Source organism: Astyanax mexicanus, chromosome 5 (assembly GCF_023375975.1).
Source record: "Astyanax mexicanus isolate ESR-SI-001 chromosome 5, AstMex3_surface, whole genome shotgun sequence".
Classification (NCBI taxonomy): domain Eukaryota; kingdom Metazoa; phylum Chordata; class Actinopteri; order Characiformes; family Acestrorhamphidae; genus Astyanax; species Astyanax mexicanus.
In genome coordinates this window covers 13,940,234-13,958,850 of record NC_064412.1, presented here as the reverse complement: position 1 = coordinate 13,958,850, position 18,617 = coordinate 13,940,234, and the positions used below count along the sequence as shown (strand labels likewise).

Here is an 18,617-nt window from a genome sequence, read left to right as displayed (position 1 = left end):
GATTGCTGCCTACCACCAGATAATTAATGAAAAAAAATCTTCACAATTGTTCCATTTATTCAAGGAGAACTCCTGTGTAAAATGGACTTTTGGTGTAGTAAAACATGATAAAAAGTACTTACGTTTGATGAATAGCACACCTCCGCTCTCCCACAGCGTTTTGAGATCCAGAAATTTTAACAGTTTGTCCAAACACACCTCAGACTGGATGATACAGGGCATAATTTGTCCCGATAAATTGCTTTTTGCACCTTTATCATTTGCTGTTGGATGGATCTTTCGGGTTGATGGACTATTCTCGGTCCAGCAGTGATACAGAAGTGTTTAAAAACTTCAGCAGCACTGCTGTATCTGATCCACTCATACCAACCCAACACATTCTAACACTGAGTGTCACTGAAGTGCTGAGAATGACTCATCACCCAAATAATATCTGCTCTGAGAAGGATAATAATAAAGTATGCTGAGAAACAGTCACATAACTACAATCTGTAATTATAGAACTAAAATGTGCTCCTACATGGTCATGGGAGCTGATACACAGTGACTGTAGAAACGAGGAGGTCATCATAGTTTCCTGACCGCACTGTGTATTTTGCCCACCCTTACCCCAGGCCAGTGGTCCATTCCTCTGCGGTCTCTCAGTAAATGAAGTGAGGCAGGGTACTTCTTTCCTGTCAGTCCGTCAGCTTTAGAACATGGTGAAGCTGAGTGCTTAGTCTTCCTCTCCAAACACATTGATGCACTAAGCAGTCCTGTGTGGACAATTGTTCAAACAGATGCAGTGACAGGCTGCATATACATCAGAGGAGCGTGTGGCCTTCACCAGCGCGCGCACACACACACACACACACACACACTTGCACAGGGCTGAAATGGAAGAAAGCGACAGGAAATGGCTGAGGCTAAATTGAGGGTAAAAAAAAAAAAAACGTTACGAAAGGTTTTGCTGTGAGAGGATGTGTAAAAATCAGGCTCAGTATAAATAGGCCTTAAAGGTGTCCATCCGCTAAAATCCACTTTTTCTAGGTGTCTGAGTTGTATATGATGCTGCACATGAAACTGTTCCTCAACCGTCATTGTCTGCAGTAGCTAAAATAAATAAAATAAAATATTCAGAAAAACGATCAGGATCAGGAAAAGCTCTGTGTCTACTTCAACCTGTGAATTCATGGCCTCGCCCACCTTGGCTCGCGACCGCCCACAGGCAGAGCTGAACCCAGCCAGGCACGTCTCGTCAGATATGAACTGATGAACTGGCAGTTAGTTCCTGTGTTACTTGTGCAAATATCACATCAGTGTTCTATGCTTTGTTCAGTAATTCAGAGCTAAGGAACAAATGGTTAGAACACCACCAGTGAAGTAAAATTGAGCTAGGTAGGTGTGATAAGCATGTTTAAAACAGTTCTGTTTGCACTGGTTAAAAGTAAAAATACACCCCAGGCTTTTGTTCTAACTGCCTGGGCAGCTCCAACCCTGGGTGGATTTTTTATTTCTGCACCTGGACTTCCCACCTCTGTGTGTATACATAGGATCTCCGATGGATTTTGCATTTTACAGAGACTCTAAAACTAGGTCAGTGGCTGAACTGTAGTTAGTAGGGCATTACACATGTTGTAAAGTAACATATGATATTGCAAAGACTGTTATTAGTGTAAACATTTCTGTTGTCCGCCTCCTGAAGTTGCAGTGCTTTTAGCCAGTCAGAAGCGATATGTTTGCATTTATGAATATTTCTGGGAAAGAGCTGAAATCCTATCGTTTCTCTCCCCCCACTCCTCCACGGGACTAAAGCAACATTATACTGGATCACATGGCATTTATTTATACTAGAGACTACAACTAGACATTTAAAAATGAATGAAAAAACGATGGAACGAGACTTTTAAGATGCACATTATAACACACATCAATGACATTAACAACAGAATGTGTTGGATGTGAAAGAAATGGTCAGACAGACCTAAAAGACTTTGATACAGGGCAAATCATTACAGCTGAATGTCTGGGTGGTCTGCTCCTGATCAGCAGGGGTGAGGACCTACCAAAGCGTTCCAAGGAGGGACCAATTATAAACAAGTGACAGGTTTGCCATGGTATTGGGTGCCCCTATTTCATCATTGTGTGAGTGCATCAAAGGTTATTTAGTCTGGTGTGAACCAGTAGAAAGGCTACTGTGGCTCAAGTTTGAGAAATATTTAATGGTGAGTACTAGGAAAACAGCAACAGGGCACAGGTTACACCTTGTTGTGTAAAGGGATTTGAAGCCACAGACCTGACGTGCCCGTGCTACACTCTGTCCCCAATTAAAACCAGCTACAATGTCATTCAAGCATCAAACTGGACCTTGGAGCAAAGGAAGAAGGCTGCTTTGATGTGTTGTGTGTGTATCCAGTGTTGTATCTTAACGCTACATGACTTGTCTTGTATTTGGGATTCTTTTAGAGGTAGGGGCTGCATACTTCAGAATTGAAAATAGACTTTTCTTTTTCCTTGCCACTGTGTCACCATAAAATTGGCATCTCTGTGGTGCTGCTCATAAGAGACGTGGACCTGTTTTTCCTGTAAAGCGGCTTTGTGACAACCTTTGTTGTAAAAAGCGCTATAGAAATAAAATTGAATTGAATTGAACTGAACTTGAGGCCTCAAACTACTGAAATTTTACCAGCTGGAACCTACAACGAAGTCGCAATGAGTTTTGAAATCTGCTCCCTAAAAATGTGATTTGTTTGAACACATGAGAACTGATGTGCGAGACACATTTATTCTTTCAAAATGAATGTCCATAAGAATCAAGTGATGCAAGTGTTTTTTTTAACTATTTCACAGCTTGTGAGGCATCTGCAATCACTTAGCAAGTTCTCAGGTTGACTCTTTAAGCAATTCACACATAAATATAGCAAATAAAAACACTTTTTGTTAATGATCTCCAAAAACAGTCAAGACTCAAATCGGGGCTAAAATCTAAATTTATGAAGTATAAACCTACCATTAGTGGGACATGAGGTTCCAACAGCATATTAAACAAGTGAAACTGTTCAAATTATTTTAGCAGTTATAATTTTTATGTATATATTTTTGTATTTGGACACTAAGCTGGTTTCTGGGCTTCTCCTGGACAGACTTCTCTTTGATTTGTCCAGTACTTGGCAACACCAAGAGCAATGTAACTTCTCGTTTATATTCTCTTTGAAGCCATGCATACCGTGTTTCATTTCATCTCTTTCGGTATGATTTTTATTTTAGACACTGTTACCCTTGCTTCATTTTCTTTCCTTTCATTCTTTAGAGAAAGAAAAAGAGAGAGGGTGAGGGAGAGAGAAGGGCAGAGACAGAGAGAGCTTGTCGTGAAGTGTGTTTTGCAGTGCTGGAGTGAAATGGAGCAGAGATATTGGCTACTGAGAGCCACCAGGGCTGCCGTTCTATTTGCACAGTGAATTAACTCAGGCTCACACAGCTGAATTGTTTCGGTTTTATTCCTTTCTTTTTTCCCCCCTCTCTCGTTCATTCTTCCGCACCTTCATAACCGCTGCTCCTGTGCTCCCTTATCACCCTGCAGCATTCCGGGGTATTTAACGTGTGAGTAAACCGTTTAAACGCTACAGTTAGCACTACTGAGAAAGAGAGAGAGAGAGATCAAAAAAGAAGGGAAGACAGACAATGGGATTTCCTTTCAAAAGACCAAAAGACAACACAGTCTAATTTCTCTTCCCCAAGTGATTTTATAGTAAAGCAAGCATATGTTTATCAGTAGGTGCATGTAAGTATTGTGATTTGCAGATTTAGTTAGTCTTAGGCTAAGTTTTCATTTTTTAAGTCTTCTTCAGCTTTAACCCCTTAAACCCCTTTTTCCCCCTTGGGCAAAAACCTAATTTACACAATTTTCTCAAATTTACTTATTATTATTTTTAGTTTAGCACTGGAGCTAAATAGCTAGACTAATAGCTAACAAATAATAAAAGCTAAAATGCACTAATTAGTGTCTCATTATTAAGACATGTCTAGACATGTCTGTGTGATGGACTTACAAGTCTACAAACACTACAGTTTACTGTCCCTGTATAGTACAGTTTACTGAGCTAAAAAAGACAGAAGTTTGTTGTACAGCTAAGGTCATCCTCAAACTTAAATTCTGTCTATACTTTTATTCATTCTTTTATTCACAAAATGTGGCAGAAACCACAAAAGCAGGCATGAAGAAATGTGTGTATGTGTGTGTGTGTGTGTGTGTGTGTGTTATGTTGGAAAGAACATTTGTTAACACACCTGCAAACTATACACATTTGCTTTTTAAGGAAAAAAATATATCTTTTTTTTCTCCTTACAAGAGGTTGCTGGGATACAACCCATCCATCATTGTTGTAGTTGCCATGCTAGTATATACACTACCGTTCAAAAGTTTGGGGTCACATTGAAACGTCCTTATTTTTGAAGGAAAAGCACTGTACTTTTCAATGAAGATAACTTTAAACTAGTCCTAACTTTAAACAAATACACTCTGTACATTGCTAATGTGGTAAATGACTATTCTAGCTGCAAATGTCTGGTTTTGGTGCAATATCTACATAGGTGTATAGAGGCCCATTTCCAGCAACTATCACTCCAGTGTTCTAATGGTACAATGTGTTTGCTCATTGGCTCAGAAGGCTAATTGATGATTAGAAAACCCTTGTGCAATCATGTTCACACACCTGAAAACAGTGTAGCTCATTACAGAAGCTACAAAACTGACCTTCCTTTGAGCAGATTGAGTTTCTGGAGCATCACATTTGTGGGGTCAATTAAACGCTCAAAATGGCGAGAAAAAGAGAACTTTCATCTGAAACTCGACAGTCTATTCTTGTTCTTAGAAATGAAGGCTATTCCATGCGAGAAATTGCTAAGAAATTGAAGATTTCCTACAACGGTGTGTACTACTCCCTTCAGAGGACAGCACAAACAGGCTCTAACCAGAGTAGAAAAAGAAGTGGGAGGCCGCGTTGCACAACTAAGCAAGAAGATAAGTACATTAGAGTCTCTAGTTTGAGAAACAGACGCCTCACAGGTCCCCAACTGGCATCTTCATTAAATAGTACCCGCAAAACACCAGTGTCAACATCTACAGTGAAGAGGCGGCTGCGGGATTTTGGGCTTCAGGGCAGAGTGGTAAAGAAAAAGCCATATCTGAAACTGGCTTATAAAAGAAAAAGATTAAGATGGGCAAAAGAACACAGACATTGGACAGAGGAAGACTGGAAAAAAGTGTTGTGGACGGATGAATCCAAGTATGAGGTGTTTGGATCACAAAGGAGACGTTTGTGAGACGCAGAACAAATGAAAGAATGCTGGAAGAATGCCTGACGCCATCTGTTAAGCATGGTGGAGGTAATGTGATGGTCTGGGGTTGCTTTGGTGCTGGTAAGGTGGGAGATTTGTACAGGGTAAAAGGGATTCTGAATAAGGAAGGCTATCACTCCATTTTGCAACGCCATGCCATACCCAGTGGACAGCGCCTGATCGGAGCCAATTTCGTCCTACAACAGGACAATGACCCTAAACACACCTCCAAATAGTGCAAGAACTATTTACAGCAGAAGCAGGCAGCTGGTATTCTATTGGTAATGGAGTGGCCAGCGCAGTCACCAGATCTGAACCCCATTGAGCTGTTGTGGGAGCAGCTTGACCGTATGGTACGCCAGAAGTGCCCATCCAACCAATCCAACTTGTGGGAGCTGCTTCTAGAAGCGTGGGGTGCAATTTCTCCAGCTTACCTCAACAAATTAACAGCTAGAATGCCAAAGGTGTGCAATGCTGTAATTGCTGCAAATGGAGGATTCTTTGATGAAAGCAAAGTTTGATGTAAAAACAATGTTATTTCAAATACAAATCATTATTTCTAACCTTGTCAATGTCTTGACTCTATTTTCTATTCATTTCACAACGTATGGTGGTGAATAAGTGTGACTTTTCATGGAAAACACAAAATTGTTTGAGTGACCCCAAACTTTTGAACGGTAGTGTATATTTATAGGTATGTGGGTAGTTTTATATGTTGTGGAGTAACATTTAGAACCCTCTCCTACACATACCAATATGTATATAACTTTTATTACAATGGTTCATTATAATTTTTGACATAATGTATATCTAGCAGTGGAAATCCTTTACATCTGAAAAATGGGCCAATAAAAATGCTCCAAAGTGACTTGGAATAAATTCTTTTTTAATAAAATTCTATTAAGTACAAATGGTGAAGTTGCCTTAATAAAGATATTAACCTTTCAGTGACAAATATTTGTATATAAGTTGCTTATGACCACTAACAGTTGAAGTAATTAATGTATAAATTATCTCATTACATGGCAGTGAATGGGATAAATTAGGCAGAGTGAGCCTTATGTCATTGAAGATGATGTTTTGGAAGCACAAAAATTGGGCAAGCATAAGGATGTGTGCGTCTTTGAAAAGGGCCACATTGTGATGTCTGTTGTGATGCACATGTGGAGTGAATGCTAGCCTGTGTTGTCTGTTCCAATAGAAGAGTTTCTGTAGCCCAGGTTGCTGAAGAAGTTAATGCCAGTTCTGTGAGAGGGGTGTCAGAGTACACAGTGCATCACAGTTTGTTGGATTTGAGGCTATTGATCAGCCAGATAACCTTGCTGACCCTTGTCCACATACCAGTCCACACTCATTCACACACTGGTGAGAAGCAGCAGCCAATAGCTCACAGCGTACTCTCAACCGGAAACGACCGTCCACCTGGAGAACTTCATCAGGCACTACAGCATATACCCAGGGCAGTGTGCCAATTCATATCTAGGCACAGTCATACATACACTTACACACACTTACAAACACACAAACTTACATATATTCCACACACCTTTTTACATATACACACCAGATCAATTTAGTGTATCCAATTTACCAAAAAAGGTAAAATAAAACAAACAAACAAACAAACAAACAAACAAAAAAAAAACATACAAGTATCCTAGAATCTCTTGAAAATAACATCCAGCCTGTGTGAATGTTTTCTATAATATACTTTGTATAGTTTTAGTTTAATATAGGTATGTCAAACTATCAAAATGTACTACAAAATTGGTTTTGGGGCCTAAATGTTTAGCTCCCTCACCAGTAGGAATTACAAATGGAGGTCATGACAGAAAATATTTGTGATTAATCAACTAATCAAACAAATTAGTTAGTCGAGTACTTAAATAGGAATAAGTAGCAGGCCTTAGCATAGGCCAATTGTGCAGGCTAGGCCTTAGTCTATCTCAACACAGCAGTATTTATTCAGTAATTCATGCTTGGAGAGTAGTGTTTGCAGCTGCATGTAGGATCCACATAGGGTACTAATAGGCGATGGTCTAAATTTGATGCAAAAGCATACATTGGTAGTTGCATTTATTACATTTATGCGGAAGTGCGCATCAGTGCATCAGTAGGCTGTGCGTTTACAGTAAGTGTAGGGGTAGCACAGGCTGTGGCGTAGATTTGATGCAGAAGCATAAATTGCTTTAATAATTGTCACTCTTTTTGATAGAACTTCATTAGTGTATCATGTTTTTTTTTTAAGTTAGTTACTGTGAAGTTTTTTCCCTGCAATTTTGCAGCTTTGCATCCTACCTCTCTCTCTCTTTCTCTCTCTTTCTCTCACTCTCACGCTCTCTCTCTCGCTCCCCCTCTCTCCCCCCTCCGCTGTGTGATATTACAGAACAAACATTTTGACAGCAGCTTTGCTCTGACTCTGAGCCCTATTAGGACCAGACTGACACTCTGTAGTCTATTTACCTCAGCACACGCTAGCTTCTCTACTGGCTTATTACACACACATACACACACACAAACACACACACACACACATACAAACAGCTATCACCCCTTCTCAATTCCTCATCCATGCATTCACTCCATCATACTTGCCCATGAACACACAGATATGTGCATGCACACACACAATACAGGTACACTCTCTGATGCGCTCCCTTGCTTACACAAGCAAATGGAAACATGCAGGAAGACATTTCTTTTTTTAATCTCTCTTTCTCTCCTTCTCCTGCGTTTTTCTCTCTCTTTTCCATGCCTTGCTCTATTGAGGCGAGCCCTTTAATCTCCTCTCAGTTGACACGTATGCATCGCACTGCTGTGTGTGTGTGTGTGTGTGTGTGTGTGTGTGCCCGCGTGTGTGTGTGTGTTTGCAGAAAGTGTTTTGATCGACAGCTCAAACACACAGGCTTTTTAAGATTCAGTATACACACACTAATCCGGCATACTCTTTGTTAAGTTCTGCCATAGAGAGTAATCCTGAGTGTGCCGCAGATACAACACACACACACACACACACACACACACACACACGTGCACTTCTCTAATCCTTCTGGGTCTCCTCTCTGTCATCACTGTGTTTTCTGTCTGCACTTATATATAGCATATATTTACTGTCATAAAGTGAGAGCAAGGTGTGTGTGTGTGTGCATATGTGTGTTTTGTATTTGTACAATTTCTGGACAAGAACATCAAAATGGTCCTGCATTACAGTCCCTCCATTTTCATAGACTCGAAAGTAATTGGCCAATTAAGTGATGAGCAGTGTCATGACCAGGTGTAGCCTGTTTCATCATTATTCCATGACAAATTAAGGAGATGGTGTCTGGAGTTGGTTCCAGGTGCTGGAAGAATTTGCATTTGGTAGCTGTTCAGTGGGACTCTCAACATGTGGGCGAAAGAAGTGGTGATGCTGACAAAAGATGGCCTTCTTCACTTGATAAGACATTGATATATGATATGATACATATCATGATACAGGGGTCTATGAATTAAAAACATCCACAGTGCTATCTAGTCTTGTTTGACACAAATCTATACATGTATACTTTAATACTATATTTTTGAAAATTGATACTGTATTGCAAAACAGAATATTGTGATAATTTAATATACATTTTTCTAAACCCCTAATAGCAACCCCTTCAGAGAGAAAGGTGAAAGGAGGAATCTATTAGCTTACACACGTCTAAAGGTCGGAAATATTATGGTGAATATCTACAGTGAGATACTGCAGATCTCAAGAATGTAATCAATATTACAATCAAGGGATTGCTTTATCTTTCTTTTTCTTTAATGTGGATCCAATCCACTAATAGCACTCAACAATAGAAATGCCAGATTCAAACCTAGACTCTAAAAGCTTGTCCGGTTCTGGAACATGATTTTTTGGACCGATGCAATCTAGATTAACATCTGACAGAATGATGGAAAGAGGAGAATCTGGATAAGGAAAGAAAAAGCTCATGATCTAAAGCATGCCACATCATCTCTCAGACACGATGATCATGTATGGACAGGGTTGGGATGGATCCTTTAAAATTGTATTTCTTTATAAATCATTTTGTTATAACCAAACTCTACGTATGGCTGACTATGAAACTGGTCAATGGGGTTTATTGATGATAAACTGCTGTCTGCTGATTGAAGTAGCAGGGTAAGTTTGAAAGTATGTAGACCTAAATTTACCACTTTAATTAAAAGCTGCCAAACTCCACTCCAAAGGGTGATGTCTGCCGCACAAGGCGTCTGTGAGCTGATGTGTCAGAACCGAGTCCTCCGAGTGCGCTGTGATGCTACTCGGCAATGCTGCATCAGCAGCAGTTCAAAAAGAGACGGTGGCTGACTTCTTATTTATCGGAGGACTCATCAGCTAGTCTTTACCTTCCTTATGTTGGAGCATCACTAGTGATAGGGGGAGTTCTAATGAGTGGATTGGGTAGTTGTCCTTGTAAATTTGGGAGCACATAGTTAAAAAAAAAATGCTAAACTCATAGGGCGGCACTTCTCAGTACAGATAAATAATAGACAAAATAATACCATGGAGGCAACCCAAGTGGTGTTTACATGGCCGAGGAATGTTCTTACATCACCTGACCTCAAACTCAGCTGAGCTGGTCTTTCACTTACTAAAAGCAGAAAGAATCTCGAACACAGAAAAAAGTGGCTGCAGTAATCACCTGTCAATGCATCTCAAGGGAGAATTAGCATTTGGTGATGCCCATAGTATTGATAATAACTGTTAGTTTGTCCAGTTACTTTTAAATCTGTAAAATAGAATGGAATATGTAAAAATGCCTTCAACTTCTATTCTGTAATAACTATTAATGCAATATAATAGAAAGAAGATAGAAGTCTACGCATCAGTCACATAATACATACATAAAATGCATAAATATGACTCTACATTCTGACACTGTACAGAAACAAACCTGTGAGTGTGCATACACATACTGCAGCATGAATTCATGTACTTGTCACCACTTTTCAAACTGCTCTTTTAAGCACTCATGCATTTGTAAGCGACAGTAATAAAAACAGACTCAGCAGCTTATCTCCTGTGGATGAGGCTTTTGGAGAGGGGGACTGTGGCAGGGATATCTCCCACAGCAAGAAAGACTTTACCTGGGCAGGAGGAGTGAAGGGCCCCCCCTCTCCGCTCACCCTCCACCTCCATCCACACCCCCAGCTTAAGCCACCAATCCATGACGCTCCACTCCAATCTCGCATTCATTTATTCCTAAGCCTCGGGGAGAGATAGCACCGCATTCTCATTCCATATTCCGCTTTTTATGAATCGCATTGTACGTTTTTATTTTATCCGACGTAAACATTCCCCAAGGCTTTGGGAGGCTGGTGGTGGGGGTGGGTGGGGGTTACTGTAAATCGACGTAACCACTTCATCTGCGGTGGCGCGCCATTTAATTAAGGAGACACGTTCGCAATAGCAATATCCCAGCCCTGGCACTTCTGCCTGTGTCTTATTCAGTCTTGCTGGAGGTGGGATATCGTTGCCTTCTTGTTCGTTTGAGATTACAGCTAATCCCTTTTAGCCTCCAGAGTTGCGGAAAAACATTGGGTGAGTTCACAGGTGCAGGTTTTAATGTAATAAAGAAGAGCGAAAGTTCAGCGGAGGGAACGGGGGCCGGGAGACGGCTCGATGCATGGAAGATTCAGGATGGAAATATAGTTAGTGAAGGTAAATGAAAATGAACATGAATACGGCTACCATACTGAGAAACTGGAATGAACTCTCCTCATATTTCCCCCTTCAGAGACTAATAGGTGAGAGTGGAGGATTATATGAGCTCAGCGAGTGTGAAATGTTAAAATTAACCGAGAATCCGGGGGAATTTAACAGCAAGATTTTGCATGATGGCTTCTGATCCCAGCACTTTTCTCGCTCTCCTTTCTTCAATTATTCTTCTTTCTCTAAATCAAATCACTCAGTATTCCGACTGGGAATAGTGGGAGTAATTATCTCTCAAAATGAAATAGCCCCAGCCATTTCCACCTGCGTTTGGCATTAGGGCTGAGAGAGAAATGTGAATGCCGTTGTGCTCCGTGTTTTGTTCCTCCCCCCCTTGGTTCTAATTGTGTTATGTGCCACTTGAGACTGAGCGATGTTTAAGATTAAAAATTAAAAATTGAAGTCTGTGAATTACGGTCCCTGAAATGGTCTTGCTGAGTGGAAATGATGATTCATTAGTAAACGTAAACGTAGCTAAATCCCAATAATATGGCCACAGTTCAGCATTGCTAGATTTGATTGAGCAAAAGAATGCTTTTCCTGTTTTAGCTGGTGTAGCTCAGTAACATGCTTTATGATGTGATGTGGTCAGTATATAAAGCCAAACAGGGACAGAATAACGTTCTGCACTATCTGAGCTCCTACACTCCCCCCCCCTCTCTCTCTCTCTCTCTCTCTCTGCATCTCTCTCTCTCTCTCTTTCTGTGTGTCTTTGTCTGAGCAGTAATTGCAGTTTGAATGCCTCTGCTTGTCTCACTGAATAAAACTTTACTGCGCCTCACAAACTCTGCTGCGCCACAGTGATGAGCTGATGAAGGTGCAAACCCAGTTTAATAGCTTTATTTAACAGGGTTGTAGCTCGGTCTTCTGCTTCTTTCTCTGCCATTGTTTAAGACAGGAGACACAGTGATGTTTTTTTTCCTCTTTGCTGTTTCAAAAGTTATTTAAATGACCATGAGTTTTATTCATTTTAAAGAAAATAGTTGAGAGCTTGGAAGCCAGTTTGATGAACAAAGTTTTGTTCCAGATTTCTCCAGGATGTCCTCAGCCAGCACTCCAGTGGACGTGTTCAGTTCCATCAGCAGCTCACCTAATTTAACATCATTAAGCTCTGATTTAGTAAACCTAAAGAGGAGGCGGGGTCTGCTTTACATTTTTTTCCTTTATTTCTCTAGAACCGCAAGGAGAAGGAACCGGCATTAATGATTTACTACAGTCATTTAGTATATAGCTTCTTAATTTATCCTTTCAACAAACAAAGTTTGTCAGGATCAGACCTAAGCTATACTATAAGCTATATGGTTTAATATACTATTAAAATTGGCTGTTTGATGAATGGCCCTGCATGGAGCCATTTTTAAAGTGTTCTTGAAAAAACGTTTCCTTATAGATAAAAAACATGATTATTCAATATGATAAACTTTCATTTATATATATATATATATGAATCCCGTTCATTAGGAATGTTGTAGACAATATAAAGAACAGCTGGCAGATTTACATTATGTCCAAAATGGAGGTACAAGATTTTGCATGATGGTACCTTGCATGATGAAATTTCACATGGTAGTATGTGATATTAAATGAAAGAATATTACAATACACAAGATGCCTAAAACCTCTCTCTTTCTCATTCCCTCCCTTTTCTATATCTTTTTCACTTTGTCTCCATCTCTCTTCCACTCTCCCTCTATCTCTCTTGTTATCTGCCCTATCTCTCTCCATTTCTGCCTCATTCTCTCTCTCCCTCCTCTCTCTCTCTCTCCCTCCCTCTCTTTTAATAGAACATGGACTACTACCAGCAGACATCAGAGATGTACAACGAGGCAGCAACTAAGGCTGAGGGCAGCATCAAGTAAGTGCAGAGTAACAACCCTTCCACTCCCAGTCCAGCGTCCGGAGGCGCCACTGGGAGCGAGAAATACAGAGAATGCCGCTGATGAGAATTTTAATTAACAGTGACATAGACGGCTGGTTGAGCCAGACGGTCAGGGAGGTTCTGAGTGGCTTTCCTCCGAGGATCTGTCTCCCCTTCTACTTTATTTCACCCCTATTTCCCTCTCACACGCTCCCTCACCGCTTACATATTATTAAAGTCTGTCAGACTATCTGACTGAATAAAGTTTGAGGCGTTGATCAGTGGAACTGAACACCGGCTAAATTCAGCTTAGTAAACAGGCGCTGGTTGCCATGCCATTCCTTGCACATTCTCTATATCTGTTTCACTGTTTTAAAGAATGAGTCACCAAGCTAACTGTGAATAGAGCGGCATCAGTAACAGTTCTGATGCACGTGTGTGTGTGTGTGTGTGTGTGTGTGTAGTTGTGTTTTGAAGCACAATGGGTTTCTGGTCAGGAGAGAGATGGATAACTGAAGCCAATTAGGCTGCACATACTCTGTTGTCTCTTCGCACAAACACGTTCATTATAGCAGGCAGGGGTGTCCATTTTGTGCACACACACACACACACACACGTACAAACAGCAAACTCACGCAGCAGTATGAAAGTATTTTTCACTCTTAATAGTTGTCAGTCTTCTCACTACGTTTCGTTCGCTCTCTCTGTCTCTGGTCCCTCTCGCCAGCATTCTTCTTCTGTGTTTCATTTACTTTTTCACACCCTGCCTCTCTCACTCACTTATCTCCATCTACTGTCCCACCACTGAGGGGGAATATTGAGTGAATAGATGAAACCCTTCATCAGAGTATAACGCCGCTTATCTTGTGCCAGGACACAGCTGGCTTCAGCAAGTTTGTAATATCAGCTCAGACTCTTGATCCAGCATCTTCACACGATGGAGGACAAGTGTGACATTTATGAGGTTTATGAAATCTAGCTCTATGGGAGGTTTTTATACACGTTTTCAGGTTTGATAAATTCCAGTTTAGTTCAAAGATAAGAAAGTAGTCAGTTTAAAACATTAACACACCCAGTGTCCACACACACACACACACACACACACATTGAATCAGTATATATATCATTACAGAGCAATTATATAGCAATGAAATAGCTCAAACATTTACAAGAGGTTGTAGTAGTAAAAAGTCCAACTGAAAAGTTGTAACACAGTAGTAACAAAGTATTAGCAATTTCCAGAAAGGGCAGGTAATTTTCTACAATATGGCTAAAAGTACCCAAGATGGCGGCGCGTTAACACGCAGCGGCCGCTCCGGGTCCGTTAAATGGTGCTTTTGTGTTACTATTTGTCTTTTTTTTCCGTTTATTTCCTGCAAATATGTGCATCGGAACACCCGTGCACATGTTCTACCACCGCCAGACCCTGCTACAGTGGAGAAATCAGCCAGAAAACACGCTACCGGACGAGGTTCTGCAGACGCTACTTGAGCTTAGCCTGCTAAGAGACCCAGCCCGCGGTGTTTCCTGACGCCGGAGCTCAGCAGAAGTGCCATCGCAAGCGGTGCGAGCGTAAGCGGAAGCGCGGAAAGAGAGCCGGGATCTGCGCGAGGCTAAAGGCTAGTCCTAGCCGGCCGGCTATACCATCGCTCTTTCTTGCAAACGTCTGTTCCCTTGACAATAAACTGGACTACATCCGACTACAGCGAACTACCCAGCGTGAGTTCAGAGACTGCTGTGTTTTGGTTTTTGTGGAATCGTGGCTTAACGACAACATTCCGGACAGCGCCATTCAGCTAGCCGGGCTAACCGCGTTCAGAGCTGATAGAAGCGCGGCTCTATCCGGGAAGACCCGCGGTGGAGGCGTGTGTGTTTACATCAACACGGAATGGTGTAACAACGCTGTGACTGTCGCCAAACACTGCTCTCCGCTGGTGGAGTTCCTGATAGTCAAGTGCAGACCTTTTAGTACGGGAGTTCTCCGCCGTGCTAATAGCTGCTGTCTACATCCCACCCAGCGCTAGCATTGGTGCTAATGCTAAAGAGGCTCTGTGTGAAATCTATCGGACTATCAGCGATCTGCAAAACAAACACCCAGACGGACTGTTTATTATCGCCGGAGATTTCAACCACGCAAATCTCAAGTCAGTGCTCCCTAAATTCCACCAACATGTGAACTTTGCAACGAGAGGAGTGAGCGCATTGGATCTTGTTTACACAAACATCACCAGCGCGTACCGGGCAGAGCCCCGCCCCCACCTCGCTTTCTCGGATCACATGTGTGTTTGGCTGACACCAACATACACACCACTCATCAGACGCTCCAGACCAGTTCAGAAGCAGGTGAAAACCTGGCCGGCAGGCTCAATCTCTGCCCTTCAGGACTGTTTTGAGTGCACTGCATGGGACATGTTTAGAGAGGCTGCTACTGAAGGCGATTCTGTTGATTTGGAGGAGTATGCAGCATCAGTCACTGGCTACATCAGCAAGTGTATTGATGATGTCACTGTCTCCAAGACCATCACCACACGCCCAAACCAGAAGCCTTGGATGACTGCTGAGGTACGTGCGCTGCTGAGGACCCGCGACTCCGCCTTCAGAGTGGGTGACAAGGTGGCCCTGAGGAAAGCGAGAGCCGACCTGTCAAGAGCTATCAGAGTGGCAAAGCGCGCACACGCCCAGAGAATCCACCGCCACTTCAAGGACACGGGTGACGCGCGCCGCATGTGGCAGGGCATCCAGGCAATCACCAACTACAGGACAATGCCACCGTCCTGTGAACGTGATGCCTCCCTCCCTGATGCCCTAAACAACTTTTATGCACGGTTTGAGGCACAAAACAACACGATGGCGAGAAAGACCATGCCCAAGCCGGACGAGCAGGTGTTGTGCCTGACTGCAGTGGATGTGAGGAACACTCTGCGCAGAGTCAACCCACGAAAAGCTGCAGGACCAGACAACATCCCCGGCAGAGTGCTCAGGGAGTGTGCAGACCAGCTGACAGATGTTCTCACGGACATCTTCAACATCTCCCTGTGCAGCGCCACTGTCCCAACGTGCCTCAAGTCCACCACCATCGTCCCCGTGCCGAAGAAGTCCACAGTGTCCTGCCTCAATGACTACCGTCCCGTTGCACTTACACCCATCATCATGAAGTGCTTCGAGAGGCTAGTCATGAGGAACATCAAGACACAACTGCCCTCTTCACTGGACCCCCTGCAGTTTGCGTATCGTCCCAATCGCTCCACAGACGATGCCATCACCCACCCTTCATCTCTCCCTCACCCACCTGGAGAAGAAGGACACTTACGTCAGAATGCTGTTTATAAACTTCAGTTCAGCATTCAACACCATCATCCCACAGAACCTCACCAGGAAGCTAAGCTCGCTCGGCCTCAACACCCCCCTCTGCAACTGGATCCTGGACTTTCTGACGGGGAGACCCCAGTCAGTCCGGTTCGGGGGCAGCACCTCCAGCACCATCACACTGAACACGGGGGCCCCCCAGGGCAGTGTCCTGAGTCCTCTGCTGTTCACCCTGCTGACTCATGACTGTGCTGCAAAACACAGTTCTAACAGCTTTATCAAGTTCGCCGATGATACAACCGTGCTGGGTCTCATCACCAAAGGCGACGAGTCAGCATACAGAGAGGAGGTGCAGCGGCTGGCAGACTGGTGTACAGTCAACAACCTTCACCTGATTGTGGACAAGACAAAGGAAATGGTTGTTGACTTCAGGAGAGCACAACACACCCACTCTCCACTCAACATCGACGGGTCCTCTGTGGAGATTGTTAAGAGCACCAAGTTCCTTGGTGTCCACTTAGCAGATAACCTCACCTGGACCCTGAACACCAGCTCTACAGCCAAGAAAGCCCAGCAGCGTCTCTACTTCCTCCGGAAGCTGAGAAAGGCCCGTCTCCCTCCACCCATCCTCACACTCTTCTATAGAGGGACCATTGAGAGCATCCTAAGCAGCTGCATCACTGCCTGGTTTGGGACCTGCACCGTCTCTGACCGCAAGACCCTCCAGCGTATTTTGTGAGGACAGCTGAGAGGATCATCGGCGTCTCTCTCCCCTCCATCACGGACATTTACACCACCCGCAGCATCCGCAAAGCAACCAGCATTGTGAATGACCCCACTCATCCCTCACACGAACTGTTCTCCCTCCTGCCTTCCGGAAGAAGGTACCGCAGCATCCAGTCCAGCACGACCAGATTCTGCAACAGCTTCTACCCCCAAGCCATCAGACTCCTTAACTGCAGAGACTGAACTGATGTTTTTTCTGTACATGCACACATACTCTTACCCCACTTACCCCAGAAAATGGAAAGCACTAAAAACCCTACTACCTCACTGGTCTCTATTGCACACTGTGTAATAGAGTAATTACTACCTCACCTGGTCTTTTTTGCACACTGCAAAATTTGCACACTGTCTTGTTATTTATTATTGTTTGTCTGTATTGTGTTGTATTGTCTGTCTGCACTTTTGTACTGTTGCACTATTGTTCTGTCTACACTGTGTTTATGTGCACCATGGTCCTTGGAGGAGCGTTGTTTCGTTTCACTGTGTACTCTGTATATAGCTGAAATGACAATAAAAACCACTTTGACTTTGACTTTAATATGGTTAAAATCCTAATTCTGCAAAGCTGCATTTTTATATGGTTGTTTTGTTTTAGATAAATGCACCTTTTGTTTAAAGTAAAAAGAATACTTTTCAGGGTGCTTTGTGGTGTGGGCTCATTTCCGAGCGAATGAATCTGATTATTATTGCAATTTTGCATTGAGTCAGTGGATTATTTAGAGAAACCTCAGTCAAAACCCAGTTGGTTGCCAGAGAATGATACAACTACTGTATACTTATCAGCATGATCATTGTGTTTGGTAAAATCCAGTCCCCACTCAGGAATACTACTACTACAAATACCACTTTCAATTAAAAAAAAAGAAATATGAATGACTAAGACTTCTGGGCTGCACAATAGTAATCGTACAAAACGGTCCATGAACTGCCTCAAAGAATTTTTTATTCATATGGCAGAACCTTGAACTGTCCCAGACCAACCCAAAACTGTCTCAATCAAAATACCACATAAACTACAAACAATTAAATGTGGCCAAATACAAAATAGAGAAACACAAAAAACAAATATACAAAATATAAATATAAAATATAAAACACAGAGACTTAAACTGCCTCGAATTAAACCCTTATTTAAAATACATATACTTAAACTGTCACAAGTAAAACCCTTATTTTAAATACAGAAACTAAACTGCCTCAAATAAACCCTTACATACAAAATTAAATTAAATACAGAAACTCTTGTACAAATTAGAAATCTGAATGTCCTCAAATAAACTGTTATACAAATTACAGAAACCTCAACTGTCTTAAATAAATCATTATATGAAATACGCAATTCTGAACTGCCTCAAATAAACTCTTGTATAAAATACAGAAACCTAAACTGCCTCAAAAATCATTATATGAAATACAGAAACCTGAACTGCCTCCCATAAAACATCATCTAAATACTGAAACTTAAACTGCCTCAATTACATTTTAATCTAAAAAACAAAAACCTAAACTGCCTTAAATATAACCTCATTCAAAATATAGAAATTTGAACAGCCTCAAATAAAACATTATTTAGAATACAAAAACATCATCTACCTCTGATAATAA

At 42.1% G+C, this 18,617-nt stretch overlaps 1 protein-coding gene across 3 annotated transcripts in view; it reads left to right on the top strand.

The window, feature by feature from the left end:
- chchd6b (coiled-coil-helix-coiled-coil-helix domain containing 6b) overlaps positions 1-18,617 on the top strand; it is a 53,207-nt gene that overhangs the window by 17,249 nt on the left and 17,341 nt on the right. For all 3 annotated transcript variants that reach the window (XM_007253306.4, XM_007253305.4, XM_007253307.4), the window contains one exon: positions 12,847-12,917. In XM_007253306.4, the coding sequence (XP_007253368.3) occupies positions 12,847-12,917 (71 nt within the window). The remainder of the gene's footprint in view (positions 1-12,846; positions 12,918-18,617) is intronic.